The sequence below is a fragment of the Loa loa genome (genome assembly GCF_000183805.2).
Source record: "Loa loa unplaced genomic scaffold supercont3.58, whole genome shotgun sequence".
In the NCBI taxonomy this organism is placed as follows: Eukaryota; Metazoa; Nematoda; class Chromadorea; order Rhabditida; family Onchocercidae; genus Loa; species Loa loa.
This window is the reverse complement of record NW_018108238.1, coordinates 119,491-132,256: the sequence shown is the minus strand read 5'-3', so window position 1 is coordinate 132,256 and position 12,766 is coordinate 119,491. Positions and strand designations below refer to the sequence as shown.

The window sequence follows — 12,766 nt, the reverse complement described above, 5'->3', positions numbered from 1 at the left end:
ACTACTCGCTTTTTGCCTGTAGTTTAATAGAAATCAAGAAATTTTCTGGTTTTTTAGCTTATAATTTACGAACCAATAACAGCCATACTTTTGATCACACTGTTCTTTTCGGTTCCAATTGTAATTGGCGTTACTTCAATAAATTTTTGCCTACAAAAAGAAACATAACTTTGTACCGTAACTAAGTGGTTCAATTTCGGCTTAATTCAAGTTCATTTTGACTTACGTGTTTGCGGATTATTCTGCTTGGAATATCTATTCAGTTAAAGAAACGAGCTCGGATATTCGACAAATGCCAGATGACTTTATTTTACCACTTCTCTCAGTATTATATTATGACCAAACACAACTACCCAACCTGTTTTCTTTTACAACATTTCTCCGTTCTTGATAACATTCTAAACCGCACAAGCTAAAAATATTCCAGATACTAATAAAACTGCATTGAACAGCTCCTATTGTTCAAAAATGCCAGGAACTATTTGGAATATAATAACTGGATTTCAGGTCCAAATTTATATAATTCAAAAAAGCAAACGAAGGGAACAATTCGTCAAAATTTCGGTTGACTATATTAGTTAGCGAAATATAAATTAAATAGGCAGATTTCGAGTGAATTTGGAAGATATGTCTAACTGTTGTATTATTTTCCTTTGGAAAATAGCACAGATGCAAAATGTGTTTGGCTCAGAATATATTTACTTTGAGGAAAAGATCATATCATATAATGCTGTTTTGTTGATTCATACTGAATACGGTGTTCAGCAATCGAATGCTTTTTTGATATCGTCGGTCTCGAATTCGGGAGTACTCGTTCCAGCTGGAAAATTGATTCTGTTTCATATTTAAACTCCAAAAGACCTTTCAATTTGAATGTTATTGCCCGTTCTTTCAGAGCAGTTAAATATGTAAATTAACACAAAAAAGAAATTCATAAATTTCCTAAAACTGCGGGAAATATGTTTCCATTTTTTTGCTTTCTTTTGAGGTGAACAACTGACTTTTTCTTGATTCTTTTCCAGTGCGGCAGATAAACGGCCAAGAGCTCCGTAGAACTTGTTGTATCCACCTTGACTTTCGTATTAATGTACAACGGTGGAGGAGCTGGTTCTATCCGGATGCGATCATGCGGCCGTGGCAAAGCCCAAATTTCTTTTGTAGCCAGTAAATCCTAAATATAATTTGTTTGAACAAACTATGCTGTTTAAAATTGTTTGAATTCGTTTGAACAAAACTTCTTTTAATTTAGATACTAATATTTTGCATTACCATCAGTATTTACACTACTTCCGAAGTGTTCGATTTTTTTCTTCTTACAACATCTTACAATTTACTGGTTTAAAAAACATACTGTTTCTATCTTGAAATCTCAAAAGTGATAATGCTGCTATCCTTCAACTTTCAGACTTATAGATTTGGAATGACAGGACCGAAGACCGAACCTTACTATAAAAATTGTTTCAAATGTATTTTGAACAAGTATATGAAATTAGCCAGGGAAGTAAACGAAGGACACTGAGAATCATTAACCATAATAATTTTCGCAAAAAATATAGGAAAACGATACTAATATGAACCAGAAAAACAAGATTCTCGCAGATGGAACCTACGAGTGAGTCGTCGGACGGTTCTGGATGCTCTACTTCTCGCTTTTCTCTTGGTCGTTCGTCATCACTACCTCGCATCCAATTTCGACATAGTGCATATACGCCTTCTCGACGACCACTATCTCGCAGTGCAAAAGGTTTGCCACGAAGTTCGAAGACCATTCCTAAAAATGACTTTACATTTTATGCATTCTGAAAAAAAATGGCTGTTTCATCTAAGCAATAAGCTGGATAGAATAATTCATTCAGTTCTATTCTTCGATGGTGGCCGTTATGCCAGCGTCTGCAGTAGTTTATACCAAAAAATTTCTGTATCTCTGAAAAGCAGAATATAATAAACGCTAATGCCGATGAAACAAGACTATACTGTTACAATTAAAGTAAGTAACTACTCACGTCGACTTTCACGTCGCAACGATTTCTTTGGACGTTCAAGCAAGTCCCTTTCCATCTCTTCTGGACTGTAAAACAAACGTCAAAATAGCTAAATTTTAAATATTCTAGTAAGTCGGCAAGTTCTAGTCATTGAACCTGAAGTCAAATGTTTTGTAATAAATCTAGAATTTCAATCATGAATATCTCTTTTTGATACAAGTATAACCTAACCTTCTTGCTCGATTTCTAGCTTGCATCCCAGTTTGAATCTCACCACTTCGTATTCCATCAAGAAGATGACCAAAACGTGTCCGAGCGAATTTCATATCTGGTGATTCGGGCATATCCCTGGCCACTGTCTTCTGTAAAGTGAAATCTTCTGTCAAGCATAATTTAATTTTTATAATTATATGTAAGCTTCTGTAAATGAACAGTATAGCAACGGAAAGATTGGATGAAATAGTGAATAGTGGAGGAAAGCATAAGATGAGGTGAAATACACGGGCCCGAAGTGAAATATACGTAATTTTATACTGAATCAAGTCGCTTGAAAAGTTATGGTAAAATAAGTTTGAAATTCAAAACAGCAGGTATGGTCTTGTTACGAGAATTACTGGAAAGTACCTCTTGGATGACAGTTGCTTTCCAGGGTGAAGCACTGGCAGCTGTGGAGGCACTGTCTGCTGACTGCTCGCACACGGGGAGTACTATATCTTCCGCTCTTTCCAATGATGACATCTTATCTCTGCAAAGTTTTCGTGTCGGTCAGTCTTCTCAGAGATCGAATTTACCACTCACATAACAGTTAACCGAAGCAACGCGTATCTTACTGTCATTTAAAGTCTACGTAAGCCATCACTGAACTGAAATTAACGACCGACAAAAGAGAGAATGATGTCGAATAGAAATCAGTTGAATTTCGCGGTTCTCGTTGGGGGACGCGATGAAACTGATTCGCCATCCTGTTTCCTACTAGCAGCGAGTCTGTTGCTTTTGTCCTGCAGAGTATGGTCTGTTAGGTGATCGGTGAAGTTCTTCACTTCGATAGATCTCTCTCTTAAGTCTAGTATCCATGATATGGAATATGGGATCTTAGGAAGTTTCTGGAGAGTAAAAACATTTAAGATTTGAAACAAAGAATTTTAATATCAAAATGACTCGGAAATTGAACTGATAAGCGCTCGCTGTTTGCTGTTTTCTTGAATAAATACCTAATATTCAGGCTTGACAGGACAATCACCTTCTCATCGATATCCCCGGAGATCGTTGATTGTCAAGTTCTATCTGAGGAAAAAAGAACGTTCGTTCGACCAGTTCTTGAATAAACAGAATTTGGAGTAAGTATCCTCCAGCATACTGGTTCTTTTTTGAAAGCTATTAATGATATGGATAGAAAGGTGTAATAATGTTTATTTATTTTTCCAAATAAATTGGCTAAATACCAGTAAAGAAGTTTGAAATTAATAAGAGCCATACCATTCTCAGCATCCTATGGCGCAGCGATGACGTTTGATGAACGGATGGATATCTGGGTCATCCTCATGCAAACACAGGTTTTTTAATGATTTATTAATTAAAGCATGTAATATCAAATGACATGAGAAACAGGACTGAGTAGGGACGGATATGAACGATGAATTGGATGTTAGTTGGTTGACATCACATCCATCCATCCATCCTTACCCTTCTCTTCCCATCGTACAACCGCCAGTTATATTTGCCACAACTATCATCACATTGGCAATCATTATCACTATCGTTATTGTTATGTTATTGTTACTGTTGGTCAGTGAAGGAAACGTGTAAATTAATTAATACCGTTGTTTTTTATTTTCTTCCTCCTCAACGTCACCGTAACAAATCTTACTTCTGTTACTGTCATTCTCCTTCTTATCACCTTATCATCCACTGCCCCAGTCCTATTTTATCATCCTGTTTTTATATTTACGGATACTTCAGCAACAATGATACTTCCATCGTTCGTTATTGCGTTCATTGTTTCAACTCTTTCCACAACTGGCGTAGGTTAGTACATCGCACACTTTTTTTTAGCTTATCTATAAGTATTTGATGGATGCAGTCAATTTTAGAGTTCATAGTATTTTGGTAAGAAATAATTCTGACCATAACTTTAAAGATAATTAGTACATATATTCAGTTAAGTTGAACTTTATTTTTGCTACTTATACGGGTCAATCCTTCTGTCTTCATTTCCGTGTTTCCGAAAGTTGTTTTTAAGGTTAGTAATTGTTCTGCTTACATTGCAGATTCTTGCTGATATTTACTTCAGACAAATATGTAAGCATTACTCAAAGCACTCGAATACTTAAGCAAACCAGATTGAAAATATACTTAATCTTCCTTCCTCTCTAATTAATTTTTCGCATTTAATGATGGTCTGAAACACTAGGATACACTTGTCTGCTTTTGTCTTACTGTATTTCTCTTTTGAGATGATGAACGATAAAAGTCGCCAGTATCTACGAATCTACAAATTGTTTTAGCTAGAAATTATTAACGCAACTTAGTTTCCCGGTCTTCTTTGGCACTTCTATTTCACTTCTCGAAATAGCTTAATGACTTCATTTTCTTGAAGAGAGAAGAACAGAATTCTGCTGAAAAGTTCCATCCATCACAATTAACTACTTGAAGTTAAGCAAGTTACGTATTCAAGAAAATTGCTTATGTGTCTGACCAGTTTCAGAGACACAATTGTCAGCAATGTTTGGTAATGCAGTACAGGCGGATAATTGCGCCCAGTGGACAGCTTGGGGTCCATGTGTTTGGTTGAAAGGTAATAATCCAAGATGGCAGCATTCCTACTTTGATCAATTGTTACCTGGCAAAAACGGCTGCCGTGAACACATTTTTTTCAAACTTTTACGTGAACGTTGGAGCGTGGTGGGTGTTTTTTATGCATTTCGAACTTCTTTCAGTTTTAAAGACATAGATATTTTAATATGAGTATAATATGGTGAACCAAAAAACTTCCAACGATCTGATTATGAATATATTCACTGTCAGGTATATTGTCTTTCTTCCTGATAGTCTTCATTATCTCATTTCTTCAGTTTTCTTTTTTTAATGCTTTCTATAAATTTATACTCCATTTTTTACATATAAGAAGTTTCAACTACTTCACCAACCAACGATAGAAATGATACGACAGAAATTTAATCACCTTAGTTCTCAAGACATAGTAGCCTAGTTGTGTTCTTCAGGCCTCATGATGCTTCTTCATTCCCTTTGCATCGAAATTAATTTTCAAAGCACTTACTAGCCTTTTGAAAATAATTTTCTTCCAACTGTATGGTGATGTTTATGCTGAATTTGAAGAGTAACTGGATGAGAAACACGAGTTGATTCTCAGTTGAGAGCAGCTGTAGATTTTATATCAAATCTCAGAATTTTTAATTGAATTTTCAAAAGGCTCTTCAAGATCTATTTATTTCATTTGAAAATAGAATTAAAAATTATTTGAAACACAGCTCCTTGTTCACTGAACTATATTCTGAGGTCATCTTGAAATTCAACAACATGTGCATATTTGTTATTCATCGCAGATTAGGATCTAATCTTTGATGATCTGTCGTGAATAGTGAAATATAGTGAATAATATTTAGTAGGTCATTTGTTATCATCTTAAAAAATTTGTTCTCTGCAGAAACTTTTAGATAAAAAGAATGAAATTATTAACAAAAGAATGTATTGCAGAGTAAAGTTAATTGGGACCACTTTTCAATAAGATTATTTTGTTTGTATCAACTGATGAATTATATTGAAAAGAAGCATCTTTTTTATCAAGATTTATTTTGAAGTGACGAGTTCCTGGTGGGATCGAGAACATTTTTTTGAGTATCTCTGATGATTCATGTCGAATGAGCGATTTTGTCTTTTGAAAGTACAAAGAAATTTCAAGATGCATAAAGTATCTGGAACATCATCGCTCCAGAAATGCTATCTCGGAAGCGATGGGCATATTGAAATGTGAGTTATTCCCGAGAACGCACCAAATTCAGAAAAAAGAAGTTGACTTTCTTCCATGTGCAGAAAAAGTTTGATTGCAAAAACTATGCATCCGCAAGAAATGTCATTAATATCGTGCAACTGGAATTTGTTTTTAGAAAAAGATGTCAAAAATAAAAGTAGTAAGGTTCTGCTCTTTGAGGTTAACTTAATGAAATGCAGGAAATTTTCAAAATTACGCAGTTAAGTCCTTCTGATCATAAAACCAAGATTCTAAAATTCAGGCGAAAGTTTTAAGCGCGACGTCAACGGTCAAAAACTTTTGCTTTTAAAAGACAAAATGGTTGCAAATTTGGAAGTCAAATTTGAGGTTGAATGGTCAGGTTGGAAAGTCCATTTTCTTTTCATTGATTGTGGGTCTCATCTGCTAGACATTGTTCAATTATTACTGCACGATTTCAGCCAATAATGCCCTCCTTTGGGCAATGGTTATTATTCAAAATGACCTCGAAATATGCATTATCATTGTTATTTTTCCCGTTTCATTTCCAACTTTCTTATTTACTGTTCTCAGTTTTGTAATCAAAATGCAACATCCTATTAATATTTACGATTTTAAACGATGTGCATCTGTTAAATGAATTAAGTCTGAATTAAAAACTTAAAAAGATGCATTCATACTTCTTCCGAAATTTACTGCAAGTGAAAAGGTATTTTATTGGAAAGGTGACATTTGTTGTAGATTTCATGTTTCACTGTAGATTTCATGATACTTAATGTACAGCATCAAATAGGCTTTAAATCACAATTACATCCTATTTTCAACAAAATGGTTGTCCTCAAAATGACTTTGGCTTATATTATCTTTAAGAAGCCAGGGGAAAGGAGCAAAAAGGAAGACAAGTTTAATCTTCTAACGCATTAATCTTGACAGATTTTAGGCTTTCAATAATTTCTATAATTATCTTCGCAGTATTACCATCAGTCAACAACAATGTGGCCAGTGCTCCTATCAACAGAGCTGTGGAAGACAGTGTCACCGACGGTTAGTTTACAGCGATGGAGTTGCCATATGTTTAAAAAAAGAAAATAATAAGTTGTGATTCCGACTTTCACTCTAAGGGATATGCCTTATTGTAGTGATACTTAAATGGGTAAAGAACCTAACACATTTGCTACCTAATTTCAACATTCTTCGAGAAAACTTATTTCATATAAAAAATAAAATCTTATTTTTCTTCAGGAAATTTGGAATTCTAATATTTCTTTGAGACTTTACAAGGACATTATATTAGTATTGGTGATAATCATTATGATATCCACAGTAGCCGTCCTTAAACTTGAACATTTTGGAATTTCTAAATTATAATAGTCAATATGACTATAATCTATCCCACATTTCAAGAATTACCTTTTCTATGGCTGAATTGGAACATTTTCTAGAAGGTTCCATTCCAAAACACTTTTTGGCTACCGTTACAGAAGCTGGTGCACCTGAACAGGGAAATATGTATTTGTATGGCTATCCCTTACTGAAGCTTAATTTACATTTCTTTTTCCGTCTGCCCATTGAAACATCCCGTAGCGCATATTTTCCCCATGAGAAGTACTGCTAACGATTGTTACAGCCTTCTGTTGTACACTTATGGCAATCAATTTACCGTATGAAGTATCACATTTTTCTTTTTCTTTTTTTTGTCTTTTTTCTTTTCAGCTGCAATCTCCCGAACGATAGAAAACCGTTTTATTGGAAATTAATTAGATTTTTCATTCGAATTCCTCGATTGAAATTCTGAAAATTACCTGATATTAGGTTTATGAGATAGAGGCAAAATTGCATTTTAATACTGTAATTTTTTTCTAATGTACAAAACAAATTTTACAATTTTTTATTTGAACTTTTAAATGTTTTAAAAAATTTATGTCAAGTTGCAAACTTATAAGTTGTTGCTTGCTTTATCTATTAAACATATAGCCAGCAAACAGTAAATAAAATTTTACGAACCTTTAAAGTTATTAGCAATTTAGATTTATCGAGGTATGAATACTTTCCTGAAATGCGGATCACATGAACATTTCGTCAAATTCGATAGCTTATTAAATCTCAGAACTTTTACCACTACCTTGCAAATGAATGCATGACCACGTAATCTGCTGACCAATCAATACATGTACATATTAAATTCGGCAAATAAAAAAGACGAAATGAATGAAATTTAGCGGTACAACTGATATGGTCAATCCGCTCTTCGTTGCGGAACGCGTTTGTGTTGGAGTGGATCAATCGGCGGCGTGTGAATCGAAATATGTTGAGGGTTGCAAGCATTGGCCGAATCCCAATATCAAGCTGCCCAATGTTACCCATACCATGCAAGAAATTATCGATAAAATCGATTATTTAAGCTGCATACCACAGACAAAGTTTGTTCCTTTTGTAATCAATTTTAAATATAACTTGTTAATGTGAACTATCAAACTGAGCAATTGTTATCAGCAAGTAACGGAGCGGTGTTATGCAATTTCTTCTTATGCTTCGGAGTAGACAAGTTATCGGCATTTTAGCAACGGTTGTCATCAATAAAAGAAGTAATGAAAAAAGAGAAAAGTGGGATGGATGTCTTGTAACATTTGCTCATAATTATTAAAATTACTATAGCTTTGAGTTTATCAGGCTTGATATCTTGATAATGATGAGTTGTTCGTCTGTTCATTTAATTGCCCTCTTCACTTCTGATTACCACTGAATTTGCGAACTTTCCTGATTCGATTTCGAAGTATGAGAAAATCACAAAACAGCAATGGCCTATAATCCATTGACTATTTTTTGGTGATGTTTCTAAAATCCGAAGTGAAATGATTTTTCAAACATTTCATTTCAGAATCTTAGAATTTCAGAACCTATTTCTTTTATCTTCTTAGCAATATTCTTCTTAATGCTTTCCAAAAAGATCAGATTATTGACGATCTGTAAGATGGCGATGACAACAAGAAGTCTACACAGTAGAATTCTTTCGGAATGTTTTTAATTCATCTTTGATTTATTTACTTATTTATATGCTTGCTGGTTGATCTCTTAGTCTCCTGCATCGTTTTGTCACTTTTAAGGTAATTTTTAACAAATCCAATATCTTGTTAGTAATATTTTTACATTCTTTGAAGGATCTTATCTTTAAGCTTCTAAATTCTCTTCAAGATATGAATATTACCGCTTCAAAAAGCGGTAATTACTTTTAGTTGGTAAAAAAGAGACAAAAAAGGACAAGGAAAGAATCACTAGGAGTAATTTCAAAAAACATTGGGTCTCTTCCTCCCTGCCTTCAAAGTGATTAACAAGTGGCATAAATGCCAAATGCCAATTTCTCAACCTTTTATTTGCGCTCATCCCTCTTGTGCTATTTTTCCATTTCCAAAAACTGTATGTGATATAGACGAGAAATGCGGGAATGATTCGTTGAATCGTCCCTTTTTTTTTCATTTTGATTACACATTAGTGCCACATTATGGAACGAATTCGTTCATTCATTTGTTCGCTTTTTTGTTTATCTTCCCAATCATCATTCTTTTTCCGTGTCACTTTCCTGTTTTGAGGATGAAAGGAGAGAGAATTGAAAGAGAAATCACGGGAGGGAAGAAGGGACACAGATCAACCAGATTATTCGATAATAATTTCACATCACATTGGAAATTCAACTTCAAGTTTCACTCTAAAATCCTTCACTAACTTTTTCTTCCACAATTAAGCTTCCTTATGTCTCACAATACAGGAATATTGAATTCAGCGTAACAAAGGTAAATGATATAAGCCTTATAAGCAGATGATAATGAGTTTAGTTTCGTTTATCAATTTTGCAGCTATATATGAGAGTTATTAGTTGATAAACGTTTAAATCTGCAGAGAGATGATGCCACTTGACAAATTATGGTAGAATAGAATCATAATTCACCGGGAAATATCATCATCTTTATCCTCCACGAGGGATAAATCAATTTTCAAATACGCCATTTTATTAGACAACACGCTTAATTATCGTAGAGTGAATCCCAACCGTCTGTATATCCTATTTTTAAAAAAATACAAGTAATTTTTCAAAATAAAGAAATTAATGTAGACAAAATTTCTTAAAGTGACTACAAATATATAGTAAAATTGATCAATAATTTGGTTTCATTTTGTTGTAATAAGAAGAAACTTTTTGTTAAGAAATGATGCGCACGTTTGTATTATTTACGTGGTAGAAATATTTTTAGCGCCATCTTGAAATTTTTCCTAAGAAATTTTTTCTAAAGTGAGCTTTAGTTTCATACTTCATATTTGTTTCTTTAACTGTTAGACTTATCTTGTAGGCCTGATGGAACGAATGTATGCCGTTGTTGTTGTCATCCGTATGTGCCACATGCAACAACCATGAAATGTGAATTGAAACCATATTTGAACGTGAACAAGCAACAGTATCTTTACGAGAAGGTGCAATCTGTTACGGATTGATTTCTGGAATTTCTCTTCTGGCCTTCACTTTGCTCTTCCATGTTCTACTTCATCTTGTTGATTTATCAATTTGTATAAAGTTTTTGAACACAGTGATAGTATTCGTTTTCGCAATAACAGGGATAACGTTATTCATGCACGTGTAAGTGTAATCAAACGCTCTTTCGAAACAGAAATTAAGATTCTATAATCACTGTCCCAAAAAATTTTATAACTGGTTTTCCCAAGTAAGAAAATCAAATGAATTTATGAAAAGTGAAATCGAAATTCGAGCTGAATTGATTTCTGAATGTACCAGTCAAGTTAGTTGCGGAGTTTTATAGGCATTAATATGGATAGAACGATTAGGAGAGTTTCAGGATACTTTAATGCCTATTTTTTAAATATTTTAGGTCTTTTTGTTCGAGAGATTTTGTCATTTACATGATTTTACACCTATTGAAACTGAGGATTTTCTTATATCTGGTCTTAGTTTTTTAAATTTCTTCGGTAGTATAATTTTTCTTGCTACAAAAAGCGCAACTTGAAACTTTCAAATCCAATATACCTGTTAGCAGTGAATGTGAAATAAGGTTTTGGTTGGTGATTAAAGTTGATTTAAAAGGTGCATTTCGACCTGGAACTATTTCACAATCCAACTCTGAGCCTAGATGAATTGAATTTGGAAGTTTTTTTCCTGATGTAATGGACTTTTGGTTTGGAAGACTGCTTCGAATCTTAATCGATCATAACATTGGTAAATAAATTGCAAGTAAAGGAGTAGCTGTGTTACGGAATGCAGGTACTGGGCATTCCTGCCCTGTTATATATTTACATCAATCAGTATCTTCGGCCTTATATGGTGCAAGAAAATTACTCGTAATCCATTGTGATGTGATCGTTGGGGAAATGAAGCTTTGGGAAAATTTCTTGTGGAAAGCTTGTTTAATTTGGGTCAGTCTTCTCATTCCACGTGAATGTGTGTTCTGAGAAGAAATTGGTGCAAATGTATCATGACGAGGCGCAACTATTTTAGACGAAATCTAGAATACGAAATTAATATCTGCCTTTGGTTGTTTGAGTATACTTTGAGTAGTCGAAGTACTGCGTTCAATTTGAAATGGTCGACTTCATAAGTTATTGCTGAAAAGCTTTCGTTAGGATAAATCGACCTCCAGATAATGTCTGTGTCAACCAATCACATCTACTCGTTAGGAATTCATGATTTGATTTAGACTGGTCAGGTCACTTAACACGATGAGCTAATTATTGAATTATGTTCTTCCTTTCGGGGGGTTTTATATGGTTTAGTTTTTATAATGATAATTATTGTTTCTCATGTTATTTTTTCGGCTTTTTATTATGTTTTTGATAAGAAATGTTTTTTGTGTAGTAATTCTTTTAAGTTTGTTTTAAAACGTAGTGATAGACAAATGACTGAATTATGGTCCTGGTTAGTTATTGATTGAAATCGGATGGAATGCTTTGTCAGTCTGAGTGAGCTTGGAAGGTGATAAGTACATTAGAATTATAAATGTTACGACAGTAATGTCTACAATAATGTCTCTTGTTACGACAGTAATGAGTTATGTTTTGGAAACTTCTTTTCATTCGTTTGATATTGACAGTTGTTGTATTTTGTCACTGGGATTTAATATAACATTTATTGCAAAGGCAATTGCAATAAATCCTATATTAATTTCTGCTGAGGCAATTCATTCTTTTGCTATTTTAAAGTGTTTCATTAAGGTAGATCCTTTGCGGAGTTAGCAGATTGAGGGATAGCTCACTACCGCATATCCGTGATATACTTGTGAGATGAGATTAAGAGACAGGAGGTAACTCAACCGATTTACTATTATCAGCCTGAAGGGGAGGAGCGTTTTAGATGGAGTAGCGTTTCGTCGACCAATTTACATCTCTCCTCCCCCTTCTATGGGCTTTTAAAATTCAGCGGACAATTGGAAGGCACAACCTATCCAATGCGCCCATCCATCGCTGTCAAATTTTGCTTGGGAGGAAGGAGAAGGAGGAAAAGAAGACAACAATTGTCCTTCCATTCCTTTGGGCTCAAACTTTATTCGTTCCATCGTAAGAGAGACGGAAAGTGACACATTCCCTCTTTGTTTCATTCTCTCATTTCAGTCTAAGCTCAGCTTAAAAACTATTTAACTCCTTGGAAACGAGTAACATCTTCTGACTCATGAAACACGCTCTATTTGAATCATTTTGATGTCAATTCTAACTTTTGCTTAAAATTCTAAATTCTAGTTGCCGAGAGAGTGATTAGTCGCTGTATTACTGGTGATTTCTTTTAAGCGATAATGTCGGATAGCAATAGCACCATCAATTC

General features: G+C 34.1%; 3 protein-coding genes across 3 annotated transcripts; 2 read left to right on the top strand and 1 right to left on the bottom strand.

Moving 5' to 3' along the window:
* Positions 1 to 541: 541 nt before the first annotated feature.
* LOAG_00321 (abnormal cell lineage protein 37) lies at positions 542 to 2,733 on the bottom strand. Its single transcript, XM_003135861.2, has 6 exons — positions 2,607 to 2,733; positions 2,214 to 2,344; positions 2,004 to 2,068; positions 1,611 to 1,771; positions 1,002 to 1,171; positions 542 to 820 (listed from the first exon to the last, which is right to left on the bottom strand). Exons 1-6 carry the CDS (start codon positions 2,718 to 2,720, stop codon positions 721 to 723), a joined length of 741 nt encoding a protein of 246 aa, XP_003135909.1. The 5' UTR covers positions 2,721 to 2,733; the 3' UTR covers positions 542 to 720.
* Positions 2,734 to 2,876: 143 nt separating this feature from the next.
* Positions 2,877 to 3,600, top strand: LOAG_00320 (hypothetical protein; the record flags this gene model as incomplete). The annotated part of the gene is made up of 4 exons (XM_003135860.1): positions 2,877 to 2,964; positions 3,205 to 3,319; positions 3,451 to 3,535; positions 3,562 to 3,600. The coding sequence occupies 4 exons, from the start codon at positions 2,877 to 2,879 to the stop codon at positions 3,598 to 3,600; spliced, it is 327 nt and encodes a 108-aa protein (XP_003135908.1).
* LOAG_00319 (hypothetical protein) lies at positions 3,191 to 10,529 on the top strand. The gene is made up of 6 exons (XM_020445401.1): positions 3,191 to 3,319; positions 3,468 to 3,535; positions 4,687 to 4,883; positions 6,890 to 6,993; positions 8,169 to 8,369; positions 10,293 to 10,529. Exons 3-6 carry the CDS (start codon positions 4,704 to 4,706, stop codon positions 10,432 to 10,434), a joined length of 627 nt encoding a protein of 208 aa, XP_020304135.1. The 5' UTR covers positions 3,191 to 3,319; positions 3,468 to 3,535; positions 4,687 to 4,703; the 3' UTR covers positions 10,435 to 10,529.
* The last annotated feature ends 2,237 nt before the right edge of the window (positions 10,530 to 12,766 follow it).